Source organism: Ictalurus furcatus, chromosome 19, assembly GCF_023375685.1.
Source record: "Ictalurus furcatus strain D&B chromosome 19, Billie_1.0, whole genome shotgun sequence".
NCBI lineage: Eukaryota > Metazoa > Chordata > Actinopteri > Siluriformes > Ictaluridae > Ictalurus > Ictalurus furcatus.
Window position 1 is genome coordinate 21,146,079 of NC_071273.1, and position 27,106 is coordinate 21,173,184.

The 27,106-nt window shown below is 42.5% G+C and overlaps 1 protein-coding gene across 1 annotated transcript in view; it reads right to left on the bottom strand.

The window, feature by feature from the left end:
- Window positions 1–26,902, bottom strand: part of exoc4 (exocyst complex component 4) — a 164,116-nt gene extending 137,214 nt beyond the window's left edge. The window contains exons 1-7 of the mRNA XM_053650543.1: window positions 26,808–26,902; window positions 24,409–24,598; window positions 22,707–22,901; window positions 16,602–16,789; window positions 11,332–11,429; window positions 5,811–6,039; window positions 1,828–2,002 (exon numbers count right to left, since the gene is read on the bottom strand). Of these exons, the coding sequence (XP_053506518.1) occupies window positions 1,828–2,002; window positions 5,811–6,039; window positions 11,332–11,429; window positions 16,602–16,789; window positions 22,707–22,901; window positions 24,409–24,598; window positions 26,808–26,887 (1,155 nt within the window). The 5' untranslated portion in view covers window positions 26,888–26,902. The remainder of the gene's footprint in view (window positions 1–1,827; window positions 2,003–5,810; window positions 6,040–11,331; window positions 11,430–16,601; window positions 16,790–22,706; window positions 22,902–24,408; window positions 24,599–26,807) is intronic.
- Window positions 26,903–27,106: the final 204 nt, after the last annotated feature.

Here is a 27,106-nt window from a genome sequence, read left to right on the forward strand (position 1 = left end):
TCCGCTCAGCTGAGTGCATCTCCGGGTCTGCTCTCCACTCTCTGCACGACATACACGTCCAGACCATCGTCAAGAGCTGCGAAAATCATCAGAGACTCCACCCACCACAGTAACGGTCTGTTCAGCCAGCTGCAATCACGCGAGCGCTCCCGTGGTCCGATGGCTAAAACCAAGAGGGCCGGGAGCAGCTTCTTCTCTCAGGCCATCAGACTCCTCAACACGGACATGTCCTCCATACAGATCCCTTAGGACTCCATAAAGACTCTACAGTCACTCTGAACATCAAACATCCCGCTTACTTTGTACATCCCTTTTCATAATTCTTATCTCTTATCATATTTTCTATTACTTCTTATTATTTCTATTCATTCTGTTTTTTATTTTAATTTAGTATTTAAAACACGAAAGAAGAGTAGGCCAGGTTTTCATTCCACCACAAGTTATATACTGTATATAACTGTGTATGTGACAAATAAAAATCTTCAATCTTCAATCATTTTATTCACACCGTGTACAAGTTCTCTGTCCATACCGAGACCGAAACGAGTTATAATCAATCGGGGACGTCACAGAACTATTATATCCAGCTCTGTTCATGTTTCCCGGGTTTACGTATCGGCCATGAAAAGCACACGTGAACACACTTACGCTACTCTTTATAATGTTAGCCAGCTGATCAAGAGCAACATACTGGGTAAGAGCTGTTTGGAGAGCTCTCAAAAGAGTAATGAGTAATAGCCCTCATGCTAAGTTTGATGATTTTAAGATGTTTAACCAGGTTAGCTGTTTCGGAGGAAGATGCTGTAGTTCCTACTCTCGAAATTTTCACGTATTTTGATCGGCATCATCGTTAAATACGTCCAGACCGCAGACCGTGTCATCTGTTCATTAGCACAACAGCTTACATCACAGCGTAAGTATTTTTACAAGTAAATTAGCATGGTATTGTATCGCTAACTGATAGCATGATCAGTGTCGTGGTCTCCCTACACTCCGGCATGCACCTTTACACATTTGCTGGTCACACAACTACAAACATAACAGTGCTGTGGTATAACACACTTCTTTTTTTTTTTTATTTTATTATTATTCTTGGACATTTTAACTGTGTTGAATTTATCCCACAAACCCTTGAGTTGATCGAGAACGACATTAATTCCTATTCCAACGTTCTTCCGTCACCTGACACCTACAAAGTCTACTTCTTTCATTCCAAGCTTTAGTGACCACCTGAGGAAAAATTGAGACGCTAGTCTTGCTCCAAAACAGTGACAAAAATCGCATTTAGAAGATAAAGGCGTTCAAAACGTACCGTCTCTCTCTCAGCCACCGATACGGATCAACAGCTTTGATGACATCGTTCTGCACTTCGGCTTCTCGTCAGATTTTCTGTCCGATCCAACGCTCTCTGGAATCTGAAGTGTCCCGCGCCCCGACATTATAAAAATCCACGGTACTAACTGTCAAGTACGGCTTAACCTGGGCTGTGAGACGAGTTATACGCTATTGGCGGTTTTAAAAAGGTGGAGGAGCCACTGGATATGTCCCGCCCTGACTTCCTGTTTCGATGGAAATTACGTCAACACATCGAAAGAAACTTCGCTTGGTATTTTAAGCGATATCGTCTGTAAGCATTAGTAGCGAGCATTTCCCTTGAAAGTGGACTGAACAGACAAAACTTGTCTCAAATACACAAGACATAAATAAATAGACGTTCTGTACTACATGATTCATAGCATTTAGATAAATTAGAAGTACTGGAATGAGAGTTTTGAATGTGAGACTGAAAAATAAATAAATAGATAGATAGATAGATAGATAGCTGACCTGTAGGACGGTCTGGATCTTGGCAGAGACGTCGGCCTGCTCGTAGAGCTTGATGCCCTCCTGAGCGCCGCTGGGAGACACCACAATCTGCTGCAGATGGTTCAGGACGATGCTGTGAGCTGTAGCGACGGCGTTAAACTTGTCAAAGAGCAGCTCCAGCAGTTCCAGGAGCAGCCTGAGGGTGGCAGCACACAGAGCGAGAGAGAGAGAGAGAGAGAGAGAGAGAGAGAGAGAGAGAGGGAATTAATACAGGCATGTCGAACGACAGGGTGACCTTTTCGTGACACCGACTCCTCCGCTGCTTCTCCTCCACTTGATAAGAGCGTCGTTCAGCCTAATTCTCGAGTAAACCTTCAGAGACGCTTCCACCTGAACTGAAGGGCCCCGGTACTTTCTAATGAACACAGAGACAGCAGGGTGTTGACAGGATCTCCCCGCTGAGCTACAGCAGATGTTCACCAACAACAATTAGCGACATCTGTCAAGATCGCCCGGGCCGCTAGGGGGACCAACATCTGTCTGAGGTTCGTCTTCAGTGGCACGGTGGGACACTTCTGGAGCTCAAGGATTTCACAAAGCTGCCTCGCTTGGATGATAGAGGGGGGGGAAATTAAAGGAGGTGGAGAAAAAAGGCAGGAGGCAAAAAGAGTGTAAGAGAGTTTTGGGATGGTGTGTGTGGGCAATATGATGATAGAAGACAATTTTTGAAGAGATTGCAGGAAACTTTTTTGAGATGTGTGCAAACAATTACGATTCTTAATTTACTAATGAACAATATGACATGCTTTTTATCCGTTTATAGCTACATTTAATGCTGTGGAATGACCATGAGTCAAGGCCCTGTAAATGAGGTGTTACTACAGAAACAATCAGAATCAAACAATTAATTGCTTCCTGCACTGTAATACAGCTTTCTGTAAACACTATATTAATATGCATTCTGATTTGACTAACACACTGTCAGGGAGACACACTCTCAGATTGAGAGAGACACACTCTCAGAGAGAGACACTTGCTGAGACACTCTCAGAGAGACTTGCACTCTCAGAGAGAGAGAGAGAGAGAGAGAGAGAGAGAGAGAGAGAGACTTGCACTCTCAGAGAGAGAGAGACTTACACTCTCAGAGAGAGAGAGAGAGAGAGAGAGAGACTTACACTCTCAGAGAGAGAGAGAGACTTACACTCTCAGAGAGAGAGAGAGACTTACACTCTCAGAGAGAGAGAGACACTTACACTCTCAGAGAGAGAGAGACACTTACACTCTCAGAGAGAGAGACTTACACTCTCAGAGAGAGAGAGAGAGAGAGAGACTTACACTCTCAGAGAGAGAGAGAGAGAGACTTACACTCTCAGAGAGAGAGAGAGAGAGACTTACACTCTCAGAGAGAGAGAGAGACTTACACTCTCAGAGAGAGAGAGAGAGAGAGACTTACACTCTCAGAGAGAGAGAGAGAGAGACTTACACTCTCAGAGAGAGAGAGACTTACACTCTCAGAGAGAGAGACTTACACTCTCAGAGAGAGAGACTTACACTCTCAGAGAGAGAGAGAGACTTACACTCTCAGAGAGAGGGAGAGAGAGAGAGACTTACACTCTCAGAGAGAGAGAGAGAGAGAGACTTACACTCTCAGAGAGAGAGAGAGACTTACACTCTCAGAGAGAGAGAGACACTTACACTCTCAGAGAGAGAGAGAGACACTTACACTCTCAGAGAGAGAGAGAGAGACACTTACACTCTCAGAGAGAGAGAGAGAGACTTACACTCTCAGAGAGAGAGAGAGAGACTTACACTCTCAGAGAGAGAGAGAGAGACTTACACTCTCAGAGAGAGAGAGAGACTTACACTCTCAGAGAGAGAGAGAGAGAGACTTACACTCTCAGAGAGAGACATGCTGATACACACCCTCAGACACGCTCTCTCTCTTGCTCTCTCTCACGCTCGATATGTAGTATACAAGCACGCCTCATCGTCTACACTGGTGTTTCCATAGCAACAAGGCTCCTATGTTTAAACGAGCTGTTGGAGACGTGAGCACAGAAACACAGGTATGATTCTAGCGAAGATGAGATGAGAGTAAAGTCAGATGTGTTGTATGTGAGGTGAGCACGTTACAATGAATGAATACCCACACATGCACAGACAAACACACTAACACACACACACACACACACACACACACACACACACACACTCTTTGCACATTCAAAATATGAAGAAAACGGTGCACGTCTTCGGTGCTTCGGACACGTCAGGCGAACGCTGATCAGTTTAACATTGTAGATATTTAAGAACATCTTTAAATGTTTTTGCCAACAGTTATTATACTGTTCCAACATAGTATTAGCACCCCCTGTTGGTAACAGGAAGTGACGCTTCTTGTTACCAATAATGGCTCGTCTTTACTGATAGCATGTTAGGAAGTCGAGCAACCGACGTTGCCCCACCCTTGGTGCTTGGACCCGCTAGTCGCTGCGTGCAGCTATATTTCAAGTACATTTTTGCCTTCCTATGTCTTTTTTTTTTTTTTTTTTTTTTTTTTTTGTTTACACAGTACACATCCTTTTACTTAAGTACAATTTCTCTTCACTTTTTTCCACCCCTGTTCTATCCTAAAGTAACTTTTCCCAGTAATGTTCAGGAGAAACTCAATATTTTTGAGCTTTAGGGATTTTTGGCTGTACAGAAATAAGATATTTCTTTATAAAAAAAAAAAAACTAATAATAAAAAAAAACTATTGAGAACCAACAAAAAGTCTTTTAAAGTTTTACTCCATGTTCATTACGCTTATGGGGACGTCTAGTACTTGTTGGGGGGGGGGGGGGGGGGGGGGTTGGACAAAACATCCAACAAGCACACGTAGTGGTATGAGATTCAAGACCCAAAACCCTTTACGTTCCCACAGCAATAAAGAAACAGAGCGCAATATCCAACTAAAAGAGTTTTCAGTTATTTCGCGCTCGGTGTAATGGACCACAGGAGTCGAGCGAGAGTGTCAGAATGCAGAGAAAAGCAGGATAATAACGGTTTGAGAGAGCCGAGTTCATTTCTGCCCTGGGTAAGTGCTCTCTTAAGTGCCATCATTATCTCCCTTCTCTTTCCACTGCTTTTGTTTCTCTCTGCTACTCGCGATACTTAAGGAAATGCAGGCTGGGGTAGTTTTATGGATTACACCATTTGTCTAAATGAGGGAGTTATGAATAAGATGTGAGAAAGGCTACCATCGATCCCACAAGGCCTAACAGGAAAGACTGTGTGGAGGAGACGGAGGGGGGGAATAAAATGGATACTCAAATAGACAGAAACACAAACACTTGGGAGAAGAGTACAGCAAAACATTTGTCTTTCATATATATTTATACGGACGAACAAATTAGGGGGGGAAAAAAACTAAAATCGAGAGCAACCGTATTAATTGATCATTGTTAACCTGACTCGGGAATAATGTACGATGTAGAGAAGGACTCCTTTTTGAAATAAATACTTTTAATATTCCAGCTAGCAGGACAGAATACACGCAACGCTCTACGGCAACTTGTTCAAACCAAGACACCAAGTCCAAAATTGCTGTTCTGGTGCCCATTGTGTCAAACCTGGTTTCTGCATTGTTGTAATCAGCTCAAATTTAAGCTAGCTAATTCGAAAACAGGTCAAAGTCTGACGATCTTTAATTAAGACATTACATGGATGGTGCCTGATATACCAAAGCCATATCTTCCTGCAGTGCTTGGTTTCCCACTGAAGCTAAGCAGGGTTGAGTCTGGTCAATAGCTGGATGGGAGACCTCCTGGGGAAACTAAGGTTGATGCTGGAAGTGGTATTATTGAGGCCAGCAGGGGGCGCTCACCCTGTGGTCTGTGTGGGAGGATGATCGTACTAAAGATTCGAAGGTAATGATTCAAGGTTATGGCTGAGCCACTGGTTCTGATTTCTGTTCATTCTTTACCCAGGCTTATGCCAGCATATGTGCGCTTCACTGTGTTACCTTGGCTGGTTGTCCTGTGCCAGGCTCTCTCCTCTCTGGTAGGCGTGGTCTGCGATCTGGGTGGTGGATCTTTTAAGGATCTGCTTGAGTTCTGGCTCCAGGCGCTCCATGATGGCGTTAATGGTCTCTGGGATCTTCTTGAGTTTGGCCAAAGCTTTGATCAGGATCCCCATAAACTCGGCGCTGTTCTCCTCTGGGTCCGCGTCTAGATCATCCTGCAAATCTCGAACTACACACAGAGACACGCACGCAGTAATTAATCAAATTAATCAAATAATTAACCACACCTGTATTAAATAGAAACTTTTGGCACCACTGATGCCAAGCTATCACATACTTGAACCCTCCTATTATGTGATGGGTCAATTTGACCCACATTTGAGATGTCTGAAATACCGATTCTCTCTTTTTCCTCTTTGAAATTTTTTTACTTTCCTCATTTAGAACCTCATTTAGGTTACTGTTTTAATCTGTTTTTGTGTGTAATTAAACTGTGGAAGTCGTTTTCAACCCATAACATAATGGATGTAACTTTTTTCCCCCAAAATATTAGGAGGGTTAAATGTTCAGCACGATGCACAGCACTATACGCAAATTTAATTCATTATTTAATCATCTATCCTTACAGCACTAATAACCAATCGCTCTCCAGACCTGATTCCAAGCCAAATCCTTCGTCTTTCACGCTCTTCCCGTCACTACATCACCGTTCTAATTTTTATTCCCCGTGCCTGCTAATTTCCCCTCAATCCACTCTAAATGTTTATGGCAATTTGATGAACTTTGTCGACTGTAGTTTGCACAATAATTACTGCAATTATCACCTTAAAAAAATGAGGAGCATCGAGGCCATTAGACAGAACAGTGGGTGACAAAAGGAAGAACCCCCTCGGCACTGAGAGAAAGCACTTTTCTTTTACTGGCACCATTCGATTACACCTGAAGCACTGCCAGCCTCAGTAATTGCACGCTTTTCATTCAGCGCTAGGATAAAGTGCAGTTAGCGCAAGAATTACTTTGGCCCTGGGTGTGCTTTAGCAAATTTTATTATTTTTTTTTAAAAGAAAAACAAAAAAAAAAAGAGGCAATTAAAAAGAGGAAATGTAATCAATTGATGGACAGCAGGAGTTACAGGGACGGAGAGAGAGAGAGAGAGAGAACCTTCTTAAAAATAAAAATTCTTAATCCTTAGTTATTTTTGAAACTTTTATTCACTTTTTTTAGGCATTAGGTTTTTTTTTTAGGCTTTAGGTATTTAGGCACCATTTTTCTTTCTTTTTAATTATTAACATTTTTTAATCCGGAAATCCTAACCTACACGGACGCGTCATTGTAGACTTACGTTCATCATGATTCATAAAACAGTGTTTTTATAGAACAAGTTTGATTATTGTGCATTTCTTGATACGTGCGCATATTTGTGAGGGCTCTGTTAAACGGAAATGTCACCTTTATCCCATGATGCACTGTGACACTGTGACTCCATTCATCATTTCCTAGCTTAACAGCTGGAATAAAAGCCTAAATATGTTTTTAACCCTTTCATGCATATGGACAGTCCGTTTAAAGCTCACGTATAAGATCACCTTCAAATCAGTTTAGAGAATTACTGTAATTTAACAAACTTCTGTAGCTCTTTAAACCATTTGTTGTCGTCAGTCTTTAATAACCTTCTACAGAATACAACAAAATATAACAAAAAAATTTGGGGGGGGGGGGGGGGTTTGACAGACTCCACTGAGCACCTTATTTTGTATATTTGGAGTTCTTTTCTTTTTAACCTTCTTGCATCATACAACAGTCCTAATCTTTGGCAAATATTTTAGCACTGAATGTTAAACATTTTTGGAGATTGGAAGGTTTATTTATCTTTTTTAAAATTATTATTATTATCATCATTATTATTATTTCAAGTGTAATATTTTATCCTTTTATTACTCATGGTATTTCTGCACATTGGGTCTGTTTACGCCTGGTCACTTCACGCGTTTTCTCTGATCGGATAGCTATCCCGTTGTGAAAAGACCAGGTGTAAATGCTTTCCAAAACGCATTCGAGACGGATTTACATCCGATCGCTCAAACCACATCAGGAGGTGGACTGGGACGCGTTCCAGACGAAACCGGACAAGTCTAAACACATCTGGTTGTTGAAATAAAGCATACGTCAGCGCTTTTCTCCTCCCAAACGGAGATGGAGAGGAGTCAGCCTCTCAGCCTGAGTCGTGTCAGCCTGCTCGTTAAATTGCTTTGCAGGCTGACACGATGATAATCGAAGGTCCGGCGCTCCATTCGGAAACTTGTTTGGACAGCCAGTCTCGTTCGGTAAAAGAAGCCAGGACTATATTTTCCCACCAGTGTTGACTCTGGACGAGCTTTCATCCAGGTATCTCGCTGGGTTTTAAAGTTTAGTACTTCCGACAGCGAAAATGTCGCACATAATAAGTGCTAAGTGCGTTTTCGTTTTCTTTTCGCCTGCATTCGCAAACCCAAACAGAGAAAAATAACAACGGCTGGCGTTTCAGTTCAGCGGAAACGTGTATTCGCATCGTAGAGGATCGGCTTCATGTCCGTTTAGCTGAAACGCATCATGTGCTGAAGTGTAAATGGAACCGTTTGAACAAATCAGATCGCTATCCCATCAGAGAAAATGCATCAAGTGACCAGGTGTAAACAGACCCTTAGACAATCCGTTTATTTTTAATAGAAGTGATGTTAAGACAAAGTAAAACCTCATGTGCCACTCTGGCATAGATAAGAGCGTCTGCCAAACGCCATAACTGTAACTGTAAAAGTCATATGTTGTGCAGTTTACATTATCTGTACATGCTTATAAACAATTTATACATGAACGGGTTAAACAAGATGAACAGATGCATCAAGGAGAAAGTCGACCAACACATTTAACGCTAGCTATTGAGGACGGTGTTTAGCTAAATGAGGTTTTAAATTTTGTTTTTTAAATTAATCTGCTTCTAAAAACAACAATTTTGCGGCTAAACGAAGGCAGTTCAGGTTAGAGGACGGTTAAGCGTGCAGCCACGGTTAAGGGAAAGTGAAAGAGAAGAACCCTGCGAATAGTTTAAGATCATTTACTCTAATAGTTTGGTTGTTATTAGTAAGAGCTAGCTAATATCCATTAATAGCAAAGTAAGTTTTTCAGAGGCATCAGTAATTCTCACCCATTACTAAAATAAATACGTAATGTTAGCCAAGTCGAACGTAAACTATACGGTCAAAAGTTTGTGGACACCAACATCAACAAGCGTCGCACTCGCGTGTTTGTTAAACATCCGAATTTAGTCCGCATTTTTATTATAATAAGCTCCACTCTACACTCTCCACTCAGCACGTTATTAGAGTAAAAGACGTTCTTTAAGCATCGTTCACGTCGTCATTTATGACGGGGGGCGGCTCGCTGTTCTAATCGTAGAATTTAACACGTTACATCAGTTTATCGGTTTTGATTTTTACACGAGCGCACGTTTTTTTCCCCCCCACAGTCTGTACGTGGATTGGCGTGTTTACTAGGGACCGACGTTAAAGAAAAAAAATGAATAAATCTCATCGTGTACACCGGTAACGCTTTTGTATTTTATATACTTACGCTTGCCGTGAAAGCACAGAAATAAACGCTCGCATTTCGAAGTAAAGCTCTATTTAAACAAAGCTAATGAATGAAATAAACGTTCATTTATCATGACGTCATGACGGATTACTGCAGTCAACCCCCCGAGGGCTCCAGAAGACAGCTTGTGTGTGAAGAAGGGAATTAGTTAATAACTCAGTGAAATGAGCATTGTTATAATGGTGGCCATGTCTGAAATAACAGCTCTGGGACAGCAGATGTGGGAGAAGCGGACGGCGGAGCTGATAAAAGCAGCGGGGTTCCCCTGAGGAGGCGAGCCCACACAGGGCTAACGAGGCCTTCACCCCCCCACTGTGTCGACAGTTCATGCTGCTTAATAACCCCCAGAGCAGTGCTCGAGTGCTCCACACTCGTTACAGCTGTTACTGGAACATAATATGACTGTATCGGCATTATACACGTGGAAAGGGGAGGAGACACCACATGCATGCTAACGTGAACATTTTACGTCTGTAAATAGGTTTCCACGCTTACGTAGTAAGGTGCGTATCTTTAAGGCCTAATACTCACAATTACAGGCGTGAAATGGGAATTTATTTTTTCATGTCATGACAGGAGTGAAAGACAAAATTCAGGGTGAATTTTTTTTGTGGCATGATATTATTATGTAATAGATATTTTATTATAATACAGATGGGTTTTGTTTGTTTGTTTGTTTGTTTTGATCCAGGAGAATCCCGATTACAAAATAACAATAATTTGAAATCATTTTTTTTCTTAAAAATCGGAAAACTTCTTGGGAGATTATAGTTGATTACGAAACAAAAAAAAAAAAAAAAAATCAAGAATTTAATATCTTTTGTAAATATTTAAATGTTTTTTTAAATCAGAAATCTAATTACTTTTACAGTTTTAATTTAAAATAATTGTAATTTTTTTAACAAAATATCTAGGGAGTTTTGATTAAAAAAAATAATAAAAAAAAAAGAATTATGTAATGTTTTTATCTAAAAACCTACAGGAAAAAATGACTTTTTTTTACAACGAATATTATATATTTTTTTTGTCAAACATCTAAACACAGAAAAAAAAAACATGAATTTGATCGTACGACCCCAATTCCAAAAAAGTTGGGACGCTGTGTAAAATGTAAATAAAAACGGATAAAATAACAATCTCATAAACCTGTATGTTATTCACAGTAGAACATAGAAAACATATCAGATGTTTAAATTGAAGAAATGTACCATTTTAAGGAAAAAAAATAATAAGGTAATTTTGAATTTGATGGTCGCAACATGTCTCAAAAAAGTTGGGACAGGGGCAACAAAAGGCTGGAAAAGTAAGTGTTTGTAAAACAGCTGGAGGAACATTTTGCAACTAATTAGGTTAATCGGCAACAGGTCAGTAATAACAGTGCGGCACAAACAGTTGTGCCCGGTTTTTTAAATTTTACAAGTTTTATATAAAAGAATGTTTATATTTGTAACACTCAGTTTGTGCATTTTATTTTTAATAAACAAAAAAAAGGGTACTGAAAATTTGCCCCGCCCCCTTCAATCTGACTGATCATTTAATTGAAAAAATTATTCGCCGATTAATCGATTATGAAAATACTCGTTAGTTGCAGCCCTATTTTAAATACTTTTTTTTTTTTAAACACTTCTTTTCCATAAAATGAAAAACTAAAGATATTCTGTTAATGTTAACAGGTCTGGAGATATATACACAGTACAGTAAATAATGATAAAGGAGAAGAAAATAAAAAGCTGCATCGTATATAAGCCGTCACTTCTATAAAACAAGCCCCATCTGTCTGAGTGCTTTAAGACCCTGAAGTGTGTGAAGGGATGAATGTATTATTATGGCTGCTAAGAGTGGGTTTTTTCTTCCCTTCTTTATTTCTAGGTTTTCGTTGATGTAATTTTCTTACTGCTGGATGCTGATGGAGTGCTGAACTGGGACGTCTCGGTGAGTTTCCGTGGAGTCAGGCTGCTGACTTCCAAAACGGACGAGTCCTTTGGCGCAGACCTGAGAAAAAGAAAGAAAAGAAAAGAAAAGAAAAGGTGAGGAAAGGAAAAATTAGGGAAAAGCGAGTATAGCTATGTAGAACAGGCGGCAGGTTTACCCTTATAAGTCCGTCTCAAGGATCTTAACAAGGCTTGCGGAAAAAAAAAAAACAACAGGAAGTGTTTGATTTCGATTCGGACCAATCAGAATCCGGAACACAAAACATTTTCACTTGTACGTTAGAGAGGCATAAAGAGAGATGTTTGGCTGTCAGCGTGTCAAAACGAAGCGCTGAGCTCGTCAAGTAAATGAACTGAAACACTAAAGAGATTGAGAGCGATGTAATACCTTTGGCGAGCTCCGTTATCAGATTTAGACTTAGACCAGAGCATTACCGCATGGTGACAACGCTCACTCGCATGCCATAAACTCTGTTACTCTGATGCCTTTATTAAACCCGTCACACGCCATCACCGACGTCCTGAAGCAGCAACGCACGTGCTCCTGTGTGGCTTAGCTGGAGAGGTTCGTCGAATTTATAGGATTAACGTTCTGAAATATGACCGCGCTGCTTCGCTTCAGCTCAGTTCATGACGTTCAGCAGGAAATCTGAGTTTTAAACCAGAGTAAATCATATCCTCTACGATATGGACCCTTTTCACATGACGTCCGTTCTAACTCCAAGCGGCGTACGGTTACGTTCTAAACATGATAAAGGATACAAATTCTTCACTGAGCAGTACCTGTTTGATTATACAGGTAAGCATTTTTGTCCTGTCCCCGCCCAGATTACATTAGCGGAGGAGTTAGGATAACGGTTAGGTTTCTCTTCTGCAAACAAAAAGTCTTCAAGTCCTTATTCTTGAGTAATTTACTGTAATAGAGACCACGAACTCTTCTTCCGATCGTGTTTCCATATTACTGACATCAGCATCAGAGTGTGTATTGTTAGATAAAAGTCGGTAACGTATTCATGGTTAACGCTGTGAGATTATACTTTAATATAAAAAGCAAACACTGGTTAGTCAACTCACCCTGAAAGGAGTAAGCGGTAGAAGATGGATGGATGGATGGACGGTTAGTAAACCCGCGGTGACACGGGCCGAGAGCGATGCATATTTTTCTCGCTGCTGCTAGCTAGTCTACTTTCCCCATCCAAGGCAGTTACACGTTCAAGTTTACCACGTTAAAATGGTAAACTGGAAACGATCGTTAACGTCAGCAAAACGTAAATACGCAAAACATTATTATTCAGAACTTTACCTTTCGTGTTTCGTTTTGTTAGTTAGCACGTTCCTACGTTTTCCTGAAGTAATGGTAAATGGTCTGCACTTACATCGAGATTTTTATGTAACCTTAGCGGTTACAAAGTGCTTTACAGTGGTTCTCATTCACCCATTCACACACACACACACACTCACTCACCGATAATAGCAGAGCTGCCATGCAAGGCGCTAACTTGCCATCGGGGTTCAGTGTCTTGCCCAAGGACACTTCGGCATGTGGAGTCACGTGGGCCGGGAATCAAACCGCCAACCCTACGATTAGTGGACAACCCGCTCTACCACCTGAACCATAGCCGCCCAGTGCGGAAGTACATACACACGTACAGATACATATACGGGCGAAAGTCCTCTAACGTCATTGTGAAAAGAGACTATTAACGAGGAATAAAATGCCTGCCTAAAGTCCAAAGTCTTACACTTTGTTATTCAATAATCAGCCAGAACTTTAAAACCACTGACAGGTGACATGAATAACATTGATTATCTCGTTACACCGGCACCTGTTGATGGGTGGGGTATATTTATTAGGCAGAAAGTGGAGTCAGGTCTCGAAGTTGACGTGTTGGAAGCAGGAAAAATGGGCAAGTGTAAGGATCTGAGAGACGTTAACAAGAGCCCGATTGTGATGACTAGACGACTGGATCGGAGCGTCTCCAAAACTCCAGGTCTTGTGGGGTGTTCCCGACATGCAGTGGTCAGTACCTACCAAAAGTGGTCCAAGGAGGACAACCGGTGAACCGGAGACAGGCTCATGCTCTCCCAAGGTTCACTGAAGCACCTGATCTCTTTCACCAGGTTAACGCGCCCTGCCACACTGCAAAAATTGTTCAGGAACGGTTTGAGGAACACGGCCAAGAGTTCAAGGTGTTGACTCGTCTACATGCGAATACTAAACTCGGTAACTAGCAGAGAAACCGAGTGGTTTTTAATAATAAATACAATACAAATACTGTCACGTCCCACCTCACACATATGGATGGATATAAAAGGACAGACGTCGAGGGGTTTGTTTTTTTTTGGGGGGGGGGGGTTTGTTCCAGAGAAACTCCACTTCCACGACACGTTTTTGAAAGAGCAGAAAACACACAAGCCCAGCTGATGCTGCTTTACGACCCTGACTAATAAATCACTTTGTCTCATGAAAGCCGTGAGCTGTAATTGCAGGGCCGTAAATACGGACTAAACACACCGCCGCGCTCCTGAGATCAAAAAAAAAAGAAAGAAAAAAAAAAAGGAAAAAAAAAAGCGCGGCACAGCACCACACGCACAGCAGGGTCGCCAACCTGCATTAGCTTAATGCGCTACACCATGGAGACTTAACGAACACAAAGGAATTAGCATTGCAGGATGGCGGTGTGGAACTGCTGGCCGACACGCGGGTGTGTAATCTCCAGGCGACTGCTGTGAGGAGGCTGCTGCTGCTGGAAGAAGAAGAAGAAAAAAAAATGGTGCATTATGATTCCTCTCATACTCCTCCGCTCGCCTGTGCATCAGTTATCCGTGTTTGCGCTGAACAGCACGATGTATGGAAACAGGCAGAGGGCAGGAGCTAGTCTCGGGTCGACACGGATTAACGCTAAAACCGCGTAAAAATAGAAAGTGCTCAGGGTTTAGCTGCGGACTGGGGTCGAGTCGTAAAATAAAATTAAATTAAATTAAATACAGCTACATGGAGGGTTCAAATGGTTGAGAAATAATTAGTCTATAGACAAAATATTCATAAAAAAAAAACATGAACGCATTGCAAACCACAGAGTCTTTTCCACGTTTTCATTACTGTAGTTGAATATACAGTGTGTACGACTACACTAACGCATGTGCAGGGTGAAGCTCACGGATGAATGGTGATGCTAAAATAGTTCAACAGATGTTAAAAGCTAGAAGAGTGTAAAGGTTAAGCGTGTAAAGGTTAAAAGACTAAAAGTTTATAATATGTAAAGAGTAATTTTTAACCTCAGTGTTTAAAACATTTTAAATGTTCAAATATTGCTATGATATTCATTATCCAATATGAATAATTATCCTTTTCCGGTTGGTTGCTAGGGTGTTGCTAAGTGCTTACAATGATATTTCAGGTGGTTGCTATACTAAGCCAGCTTTTTGCTAGGTCATTGCTAGCATGTTCGTAGATGGCCGGTATGATATTCCAGGTGGTTTCTAAAGAGTTGCTAGGTGGATGTTATGCTAAGCAAGTTTTTTGTTGCTAGGTGGTTGCGGTCATATTTCAACTGGATGCTAGGGTGATTCTAGGCGGTTGCTATGCTAACCCAGTTGGTGCTGCTAGACGGTTGCTATCATATTGGACTAGGTTGCTAGGGTGTTGCTAGGTGGTTGCCATGTTAACCCAGTGGTTGCTAGGGTGATTCTAGGTGGATGCCACACTAACCCAGTTGGGTGTTTCTAGGTGGTTGCTATTATATTGAACTAGGTGGCTAGGGCGTTACAAGGTGGTTGCTATATTATCCCAACTGGTTGCTAGGGTGTGGCTAGGTGGTTCATATTCTAACCCAGTTGTTAGAATGTTAAAGAACCCTATTGGCTCAACAGCGACAAATCCTGCTTTTTACAAGCGGACAGATAAATACACTCCACGTTTCTGTGAAACTCTGCGCTTCAGTAAGCCGCACAACAGTGCAATTTCACACACGAGCACGTGTTTAAACATGCCGTAAGCGTGAGCCGTTATTCCTCGTCACAGCCCGATTACACCACAATAACCACCAAATGATTTATTATTCTCCTAAATGACTGCATTTAATAACACCAACATTTCTGTTTCAGATTAGACATAATCTCCAGACCCATCTGCACTATTTTAATTTTTTATCCCCCCCCACGAAATAATCCCATTACGAACATGCCGTTTCTGTCTGATTTCCGTAATAAGCTTAGCGAGTGACGACTGCCAGTCACTTTACTGTTAATTACGCACGGCATTTCCTCATGACAAAAAAAAAAAACAAGTCCACTAAAGCAATTTCTAATGCAAATGAGGAAATTATCATATTGCAATGTAAATAATAAATAAATAAACAGAAATGATTGAGAAGCCAAGACAGCACTCATCAATCAGCGTATACTACAGTATTACAGGTCTGGTCTACATCAAAGGAAAAATAACAATAATCTTGCACAACTTACATGGCACCTGGTGTAAAGCAAAAGCGGTCCTTTTTCCTGACACTTTCATCCGAAAAGCGCTTTACAGAAGAGATCGTAGGCACTGGTATCTAATTAAAGTACTACTAGTACCATAAACAACGAACACACGTTATTAGAGAGCATGTTGTTGAAATGATTCAGTAAGGCGTCATTTATACACATCACCCACCAACAACTATTTATTCCACAGCGCTGCTGAATTCTCCATCCTGATTGGTCAGAAGGTGCAGCTCGGAGGTAGCACGGCTGAGTACAGCTAAAAGGTCTCGTTTACCAACAAACTTGACTGCGAAACAATTTCACGTAACTGAAACGAAACGATTTCACCAATTCAAGTTGTTTTCCGTGCAAAAAAAAGAAAGCACACATTTTGCAACAAAATCAAGCAATTTTGGCTGCAACACTCACGCAAAAAAAAAAAAGACAGAACGAGAGTCTCGAGAAAAGTTCCGCTTGGTAGTGTTTGGTTTTGGTAGAACTAGTGTGATTCATTTTTCCATTCAAATATCTAGTGTGTAAGAGTGTGTGTGTGTGTGTGTGTGTATAAAAGAGAGTGTGTGTGTGTATGTGTGTGTAAAAGAGTGTGTAGGTGTGTGTGTGTATAAAAGAGTGTGTATGTAAGTAAGAGTGTGTGTGTGTATGTATATAAAAGAGTGTGTGTGTGTGTGTGTGTGTGTGTGTGTGTGTGTGTGTGTGTGTGAGAGAGAGTGTGTGTGAGAGAGAGAGAGAGAGCGCGCAGGCTCACCCTCCGAGCCGTCCTTTGTCCTTGCCCCGCTGGCCCACGCGGCTGGTGGACTTGATGTAGAGGTGGCGGTGCAGCTCATCGATCAGCACCAGATGAATGTTGAGCTTCTTGCTGTGCAGCTCCAGCCGCAGGTCACTCAGACCCTCCACCTGCAGCAGAGGCCCCTCCAGAGACTTCACCGCCGACACCTGCGTGCACACACACACACACCACGCTGAATTCACTGCTAAGGGCAAAAAGAAATAAATCAGGGAATGTGTTCAATTCAAACAAATGGCTGATGTAGGACTATTTTAAAGCTTTGATATTTCATGTTACGATATTCCAGGTGGTTGCTAGGGTGTTGCTAGCTAGTTGCTATGATATTCCAGATGGTTGCCAAGGAGTTGCTAGGTGGTTGCTATGCTAAGCCAGTTGGGCGTTGCTAGGTGGTTGCTCTGTTATCCCAGCTGGTTGCTAGGGTGCTTCTAAGTGGTTGCTATGCTAATTCAGTTGGGTGTTGCTAGGTGGTTGCTATGCTAACCCAATTTGGTGTTGCTAGGTGGTTGCTATCATATTGTACTAGGTTGCTGCTAGGTGGGTGCTATGTTATCCCAGTTAGTTGCTAGGGTGATTCAAGGAACATGCTATGCTAACCCAGTTGGGTGTTGCTAGGTGGTTCCTATCATATTGAACTAAGTTGCTAGGGTGTTGCTGTCATCCCAGCTGGTTGCTAGGGTGCTTCTAAGTGGTTGCTATGCTAACCCTGTTGGGTGTTGCTAGGTGGTTACAATCATATTAGATTAGGTTTCTATGTTATCCCAGGTGGTTGCTAGGTAGAACTATTTTAAAGATCTGATATTTCCTAAATAAACGAGCAATAACACCTGCCACATGGTGAGTAAAATATAAAACACTGTGCTTGCATACAAGACAAAAAGATGTCTGTGGTCTGTTTAGAGAAAAATAAATACGTTCTTATAAGAACTGTATGTAAATGAATACCATTTTATTGTTTATTCAATATTATTAAATTATCTTGCCGTGTAAATATAAGTATAAAATATATATTTTTATAAATCTAAACTTCTTGGACGCCTCATTCAGCTGCACACGTGACACTTTATTTATCCAACCAATAAAAAGTGAAGTCTTCATGTGCGTAGGTTCTAAGTGCATATTTAAGAGTATCGTAAAAAAATGTATAGGAATGAAATTATGTGCTCAAACTATATGATTCATAGAGATTAATGGAAGAGCAGCACCGGCGCAGTTATATAAAAGCCAATACTCGCACATTTACATACAACAAAGAGATATATTAGGAAGGCTGTAGACAGTTAGAGAGCACAATAATCAGATGAGAAGAGATGTGACTGTTATATGATCTATAAAAGAGTACAAGGCCATAGTTGTGGGAAAAAACTAGTTTATGAATATGATGATGATAAAACAGTAAATGGGACGATTGCCTTGAGGCTCCACAATGCACCTGCTGCTCTCAGTGTCAGGAAGAGGAACGTACATTTAAATCCTGTTACTGAGCTTAATTTCCTTACTCTCCTCCACTCTCCTCACCTCACCTCCCCTCACCTCTCGTCTCCTCTCCTCCCCTCACCTCACCTCCATTCATCTCACCTCTCCTCTACTCACCTTACCTCTCCTCTCCTCCACTCACCTCACCAATCCTCGCCTCAACTCTCCTCACCTCCACTCTCCTCACGTCTCCTCACCTCCATTCATCTCACCTCTCCTCTCCTCCACTCCCCTCACCTCTCCTCCACTCACCTCCATTCATCTCACCTCTCCTCTACTCACCTTACCTCTCCACTCCTCACCTCCATTCATCTCACCTCTCCTCTCCTCCACTCCCCTCACCTCTCCTCCACTCACCTCCATTCATCTCACCTCTCCTCTACTCACCTTACCTCTCCACTCCTCACCTCCATTCATCTCACCTCTCCTCACCTCTCCTCTCCTCCATTCATCTCCACTCACCACCACTCATCTCACCTCTCCTCTCATCCCCTCACCTCTCCTCTCAACTCTCCTCCACTCTTCTCACAACTCTCCTCCACTCTTCTCACCTCTCCTCTCAACTCTCCTCCACTCTCCTCACCTCTCCTCACCACTCCTCACCACTCCTCCACTCACCTTACCTCTCCTCTCCTCACCTCTCCTCTCCTCCACTCTTCTCACCTCTCCTCCACTCACCTCTCCTCACCACTCCTCCACTCACCTTACCTCTCCTCTCCTCACCTCTCCTCTCCTCCACTCTTCTCACCTCTCCTCCACTCACCTCTCCTCCACTCCTCACCTCTCCTCAACTCACCTCCTCTCACCTTACCTCTCCTCACCTCTCCTCCACTCCTCACCTCTCCTCAACTCACCTCCACTCACCTTACCTCACCTCTCCTCTCAACTCTCCTCCACTCTTCTCACCTCTCCTCTCAACTCTCCTCTCAACTCTCCACTCTCCACTCTTCTCACCTCTCCTCTCAACTCTCCACTCTCCTCTCAACTCTCCTCCACTCTTCTCACCTCTCCTCTCAACTCTCCTCCACTCTTCTCACCTCTCCTCTCAACTCTCCTCCACTCTTCTCACCTCTCCTCACCTCTCCTCCACTCCTCACCTCTCCTCACCTCCACTCACCTTACCTCTCCTCTCCTCCCCTCACCTCCACTCTTCTCACCTCTCCTCAACTCACCTCCACTCACCTTACCTCTCCTCTCCTCCCCTCACCTCCACTCTTCTCACCTCTCCTCAACTCACCTCCACTCACCTTACCTCACCTCTCCTCTCAACTCTCCACTCTCCTCCACTCTTCTCACCTCTCCTCTCAACTCTCCTCCACTCTTCTCACCTCTCCTCTCAACTCTCCTCCACTCTTCTCACCTCTCCTCAACTCACCTCCACTCACCTTACCTCACCTCTCCTCTCAACTCTCACCTCTCCTCCACTCTCCTCACCTCACCTCTCCTCCACTCCACACCTCCCCTTAGCTCTCCTTCCCTCCTCTCACCTCTCCTCACCTCCACTCTCCTCTCCTCTCGCTCTGCTGCAGGACTCAAATCTACAAGCTGCTGGATTTCCTCTCTTTCTCAAATCCCTCTCTCTCCTCACCTCTCACTCTGTCCATCAGTGTGTCTCTCTGTCTATCTACATGTCTCTCTCAGGGGCTCTCTGTCCATCCGTGTGTCTCTCTGTCCATCCGTGTGTCTCTCTGTCCATCTGCGTGTCTCTCTCAGGGTCTCTCTGTACATCTGCGTGTCTCTTTCAGGGTTTCTCTGTCCATCTGCGTGTCTCTCTCAGGGTCTCTCTGTCCATCTGCGTGTCTCTCTCAGGGTCGCTCTGTCCATCCGTGTGTCTCTTTGACCATCCGCATGTCTCTCCCACTCCTTATCTGTCATTCTGTCCCTCTCTCCCCCCCTCTGACGCCGTCTATTTGTTGGTCTGTCTCTACCTCTCTTCATCTCTCTCTCCTGACCTGTCTATCTATCTCTGTCTCCCTTTGTGTCTGTGTGAATCCATCTGACTTTCTCTACCTGTCTGTCTTTCTCTCCACCTCTGACTGTCTGTTTCTAAGACACTATCTGTGTTCCTGTCTCTCGCTCACATTCTGTCTGTCTGTACCTCTCTCATTATCACAGTGTCTCTCGTTCACATTCTCTGTGTCTCTCATTCTCTCCGTGTTTCTCCCTCGCTCATTATCTCCTTGTCTATGGTTCTCCGTTGTGGTTACTGTGTGTTTGTGTTAATAATAAATCTCCCTGGCAGTAATGGAAGGTTGTATATTATGATGAGGGGTTAATGGTGGACTGATAGCCCTCTGGAGAGACATCCTGACATAACTGCACGTCGGCCCTCGTAAGCAGACAGGAAGCATTACACAGGTCAAGTGCACGTGTGCATGTAAACGAGCATGCGTTAGCTGCGAGCTCGGATGATTAACTGCAACGCACAAACTAACACAATAACGTCATGTGTCTGTTTTATTGCCAGAGCCGTTTCATAACGGGAGACGACAGAGGCCGGGCCGTACTGACTCGCTGTGTACATTCTCAACTCTGTTACAAAACTCATTCAGAGAGGCAGAACACGTACCACTTTCCCTCTGAGCTGGAGCATCGTGCACACACGCACACACACACACACATACACACCGTGATACTTTACACAGGGCTACAATTTTAAATGATTTAATATTACTCAGTTTAATAAATATTACTCTATAATGATCCATGTGTATTATAACAATCAACCAAGGCAGTTATTAAAAGACAGCATCTTTCTCTCTCCTTCTCTCTCCCTCTTTCCCCATCTATCCATCTCCCTCTGTCGGTCCATTTCTTTGGCTCTGTGTCTGTCCAGTCAATCAGTCTGTCTGTCTGTCCATCCATATTTCTCTCTCTCTCCCCCCCCCCATTTCTCACTGTCTGTGTGTTCATCCGTCTCTGTCCATCTCTTCTGTCTGTCTGTCCATGTCTCTCTCGGTCTCTCTTCCTCTAACTGTTCCTCCCTCCCCATCTCACTCTGTCCATCAGTCCATTTCGCTATCCACCTCTCTGTTCCTCTATCTCTTGCTCTCTCTCTCTCTCCATCCAGCTCAACTAATATATATACACATACATACATACACACACTCAGGCTCGACTGAAAGCACAGCTTCCTAAAGCCAAGACGATGCATATCTGAGTAAATGAGTGACATGCATCTGCAGAGTTCAAACCGGGGATCTCTGAGGGAATGACAGACGCAGAATGGATTTACAGCTGCGTTTCAGCAACCTGAGGCAGGAGGAGTTGGGGTTTTTTTTAACGCTGTTACAAACCGACAAACCTTGGGTGCAGTAATGGACTCGGGCAACCCCGCCACTGCTGGCCTGATTCCAAAAAAAAAACTTTAAACATGTCCCTCAAAAAATATTTCCCCAGCGAGGAACAAGACTCGTTTAGGAAAACAGATCAGAAAGAAAGAATGCTGCAACAACATATACAGCTTAGTGCAAAAGTTTGTACCCCCCATGGTTTGTGTATTTAAAAAGAGCACCATAATATACGGTTGTGGTGGCGGTTTTCTGGATCCTGCAACAGGACAGGATTTCAAATTGTACCGCAAAATCAACAGACCATCTCCGTGTCCAGACCTGATCTGAAGGAGGCAGAGTATGACGTGTGGCAGAGGTTTTGAATGATATGTCAAGAAAACGGGCAAAAATTGATCAAGCAGAAACGTCTGGAAGAGTGTCTTGGTGGTTTTCAAGCAGAATATTTATTAATGAAACGATCGAAACACTCCTCAGGCTATATTTAAGATATCTGGTGGCAGTTATCAAGGCAAAATATAATAAACTACGTCTTGTAAGTATTTACTATACCGCAGCAGTGCTGAATTCTCGATTCTGATTGGTCACTGCTTAATTTTCCACAACATTAGCTCCAACGCTTTATACCGATACGCCATCATTCCTATAGTAACGGCTCATTCGCAGGGACTTGCGTGAGAGTAACGTAAATAATTTGTTTCAAGGCTGTTCTGCAACATTAAACGTGACAATAAATTAATTTAAAAAAAAAGTCCTGTTTTTTCATAAGAACTTCCATAGGCAAATTCCTGTGGGATGAGAGGAATAAAACCCTGAGACATGCTGTTAATATCCCGCCCGTCTAATGTCCAGAATTCCCAGGATAAGCTCCAATGAACGAATGAATTAACGTTCTTTGCATTCAAGTGCATGTAAAAAATCTCACATATATATCTTCTTTATCACAAAATCAGTACTGTTCTGATAAGGACATTCGTACTGTTCTGACGACTGATAGCTGCTGAATGCCCGTGTGAAACAGCGCTAGAAATCTAAAAAGCCTTGGTTTTGACGTTCTCGCCCACTGAACGACTAAATGAAAAACATCAAGGTGTCACGACTTTCAAGGAGTACCTGCAGTACTTCTCCTGCCTCGTTGGAAACGTCAGAAAACGTTCAGGATCCAAAATTACGTCACTCACGACCGATCCTGGGCGATATATCGGTGTAGCATTGATATCGTGATAAATTACATCACGATACACGTTCCTGAGATATCGTTGGTATGGTGTTATGATATTTGTGTCGCGTACAGACTCACCAGCATGTCCGTGGCATGCAGATAGTGCTTGCTCGCCATGCAGGCCTCCAGTTTCTGAGGAACCTGCTTGATGTTCTCGATCTCGTCCAGCAGCTCGAGGACGTGTTTGTGCTCGATGCCCTCGATCCACAGCTTCCTCAACTCGTCCCGCTTACAGTGGAGCAGCATCTTACATGACAGCAGGTTCTCCTTCACCTGAGAGAGGGAGCGGAAAACAGAGCGACATCATTCTAACAAGCCCAGGACATGTTAAGCTCATGGAGGTCCTGTTCTAAATGAGACACGTACTGTAGCTACTACTTTCTCTGATGATTTTGACGGAATCCCACTTTATGATACAATATCAGTGCACTGAGTATCAGCCAATAACTTCGACGCCAAGTTACGCATTTGGTTCGGAGGAGCGATACTTGTGCACGGATAAAGAAAACATGTCTTGTTTGGAGAGCTGATGGCGTGAAAGAAATTCAAAGGATGAGATTTGTCGAGAGTGTGTGAAAAGAAAAAAACGCTGGAGTACTTTCACAAATCACTCGTCTAAGGTAGACACTACAGTGTAATATTTCCATGTATTTTCCTGTAAACCCCATTTGATCGGTCTAACCTCCATTCACTGAAGATATAAACTGAAAACACCGCCTTCTTACATAGTGACAAACCGTTAAACCACTAAAGACAAAAATCTTCAGAGCTACAGTCCCCTGTACCGACTGTCAATCGTTCCCGATTCATGAGTCAGAATAATAAAAACTGCGCTTTTTGCATGTTTCTCAGCAACATCTCGTCGCTGTGAACGCTGATGTCGATGCAGCGCTCCTACGCATAACGCGTAAAGGTTAGCGCAGTGCCCTAGCCTGACGAAGACATGAAATGTGCACAAGTATGCACTAACTGGACAGCAGCCTCCAGTCTGAGTGCTGACACACACCACTAAGTGCTCTGTCCTGTACACACACGAGTCCTGAGTTTACTCGACTTTCACAATGTCGGAATTCAAACAGCAGCTCGTGCTCATTTGCATAATTTGCATATTTATGAACACAACGTCCTCCACGTACACACCATTCACGAGTACCGCAAGTCAGCTCGATCTGTAAATCACGAATGAAGAAGGGATTGTGTTTTCCCAGGACGGCTCTCATCACGCTCGTTAGCGGGCAGCGAACAGCGAACAGACTCGGTCCGATGCTTTCGTCTGATTTCTCTAGAGAAGAGAGAGGTAGTGTGCGTGTGTGTGTGTGTGTGTGTGTGTGTGTGTGTATGTTCGCGTCAGCTGACGAGAAGACAGATGTGAAGCCCTGAAAAACTGAGCTTCAGCAGCAGTGTTACAGTCAAGAAGAGAAAGTGTAAGAGAAGTATATAAACTGTTGATATCATTTTTTTTCCTTTGAAACAGCTCATTTAAGCGAACTCAAATAATCACTCTTTACAACCATGTTGAGCTGAAAAGCAGTGAGCACTGAACTTTATCCAAGCCCCCCCACTCTTAAAACAGTGAGACTCAGACTCCTGTTCTCGTCTGACCTTGAGAGGAACCCGACGCGTTCTCATGCCGTCGTAGCTCGTACACCTCGAGCGTGCTCAGCACGGTTGTACGGAGTGATTATTCTGTCAGCTCGAACCAGTCTCTCCATTCTCCTCTCACCATTCTGCGTACACTCCCAGTAGATTATCTGAGTGTGTGTGTGTGTGTGTGTTTGACCTGTTTAATCTTGTTGCGTGAGCTGGTGATCCTCTCGGTGATGCTCTGGTAGGTGCGGATGGCCGTGGTGAGCTCCGTGTAGTGCTGGACGATGAGCTGGTCCAGATCACGGTCGCATTTCTCGTAGGCCTCCTCCAGACGACTCTTCTCTGTCTCCCGGTCCTGCACATCGTTGCTGCTCGACAGAGTCCTGCACGACACAAAGCAAAGATAGATTTGCTTTAAAGTTTTAAAATAAGCACAAATTGCTTATTTTTATTACACGTACGGCGTTTAGCGGACGCTCTTACCCAAGGAGACTTACAGTATAGAAGAGCTTTGAAATCTCAAGCAAAAACACATCCTCATGCTAGTTCACTAGGTCAGGGACTACCTAGTGTACTAAGGGTACCATGCAGAACATTTTGTAATAAATAAATAAAATTTAAAAACAAACAGTCATTTTATATTATTGGCATTACTTATAGAATATATATATATATATATATATATATATATATATATATATATATATATATATTTTTTTTTTTTTTTAAAGAGAGCGAGATAACACAAACCCATAAATTGAGACTAATAAAACTAATCATTCAGTTATGATAAAAGAAATGGTGGTGTATAAACGGAGGACGGGCCGGTCTGTCTGCGCAGAGCCGGAAACCGTAAACAAATATCTCAGCTGACAAAAGAATTAGCGCTCAATTATTATTATTAAAGATTTTTATTGGCACAGAAGTGAGTCAAAATAACTTCCACTTCTGCCTTTAAGACTTTACCCTGATTGTTCATTTCATGCTCCTAACTGTCTGTGCACATGACCTTTTATGGAGTTCTGTGGGCGTCGCTACATGCAAATGAGCTGTGCTGGGAAGATGCTGTGCATGTTACATGTGATCAACATACGCACGCTAGTACAACAATCAGTACGTTTACACGGACAACAATAATCCGATATTAACCTGATTAAGACGATACTCTGATTAAGAAACTAGCATGTAAACAGAGATTATTGATGACCTTAATCTGACTAAAGTCACACTCGGAGTAAACACAAATGGAATTAAGACATGTGGAGTACTCCTGTTTTAGTCGCATTATCGACGTGTATTACAGACATGTACACACCTTAATCACACTATTAACATCGTGTGGGAGTTTTCACCGCATTTTGCGACAGGACACGATCTCACACGACAGCGCTCAACCGTTTGACGCCAAACAAGAGAGCACGGCTGCGTCTGAAACCGCGTACTTACCTACTATATAGTAGGAGAAATACATGTATCTCAGCTACTATATAGTAGGTAAGTATGTGGTTTGGGACGCAGCCCACGGCTTCAAGCAGTCGTCTATTAGCACGTATATCATGAGAAATAATAAACCGCACTTGAAGGTTTCATAAAATTAAAAATAAAAACACCCAGAACTGTATACGGTTCCATAACGAAGACCAACTGTATGTCGATACATGAAATTCTGGAGGGAACGTCGGACGGCGTGACGTGGGGACATAATGACGTGTGCTGTTAATCGGTCTATGTTCTAAAACATGTAAAACAGTGACATGAAAGGAATATTCTAAAAGCGACTCATGTAAACACATTAATCAGAATATTATACGTCTTATTCAGAATAAGGTCATGTAAACGTTCAGAATAAGGTCATGTAAAAGTCCATGTAAACATTGCCAGTAACCAGCATTGCCAGTAACAAGTTTTTTGTTAAGTTTTGGCTTTTATTAAAAGACTGATGAATGAGACCCATTCTGCGACGATATGGTGTATTCGGGAGAGACTAAACGGTAATAATTTAACTAACCCACTTTCCCATGTACAACTAATCCCATCCGAATAGGGCTTTAGAGCAACCTGTGTACTAAAGAACCAGTATTGTAGGGGTTTCTTCAATTTATAATTTCTTTTTAACAATTCTGCTGCAGGTCTGAGCATCACTGTTGAATAATATAATTCAATTCAACAGCCTGAACATTTAAGACAAGTCATACTGGCACAAAATGGCGATATCAGGGCATAAAAACATCACCAGAAAGCAATTAAAAGAGGAAACCCGTACAGAAGTGATGTCTTGGCTGATCACTTACAGACTATTGTCAATAAACACAACTTGCTAATGTACACGAGTAGGTTTTAACAGTGTTAGCTGTATCATTTCTTATTTTCTGACTGCCATGATTTTACATATAAAACTATAATATTTATAATGCTGAATTGTTGAAACAGATACAGCAGTAAATACTTAGCACTGGATGTAGCGAAGCCTAGCTAACTAGCTGACATGCTAATGTTTTGGTCACTGTTTTACCTTTTTTAGAGAGTTCGTCTTTTTAAAAAAAACTAAGACAAGACCTCGGATAAAATATAATATATAACACTGTGTTTTACCTTATAACAGAGATTAATAAACTGGAAGGGTCCTTGCTTTTGGACACTGCAGTCCTGTATCTCCCGGTGTCAGCGGCCATTTTTCCGCTTCTACACCCAAACAGTGTCAGCTGAGCCAAGGAAAATCAGCCAATCAGAAGCCGTCGTCAGGCAAAACTCAGAGGTGAGAGCCAATGAGAAAGGGGTTCCGGTTTCCGTTTGCAATAGCAATGGTTTCATGGGAAGAGTAGTATTTAGCATGGAAATGTTTTCAACTGCTTGTTAGCTCCTAAAGCTAACTAAAGCTATATTTCAGCACT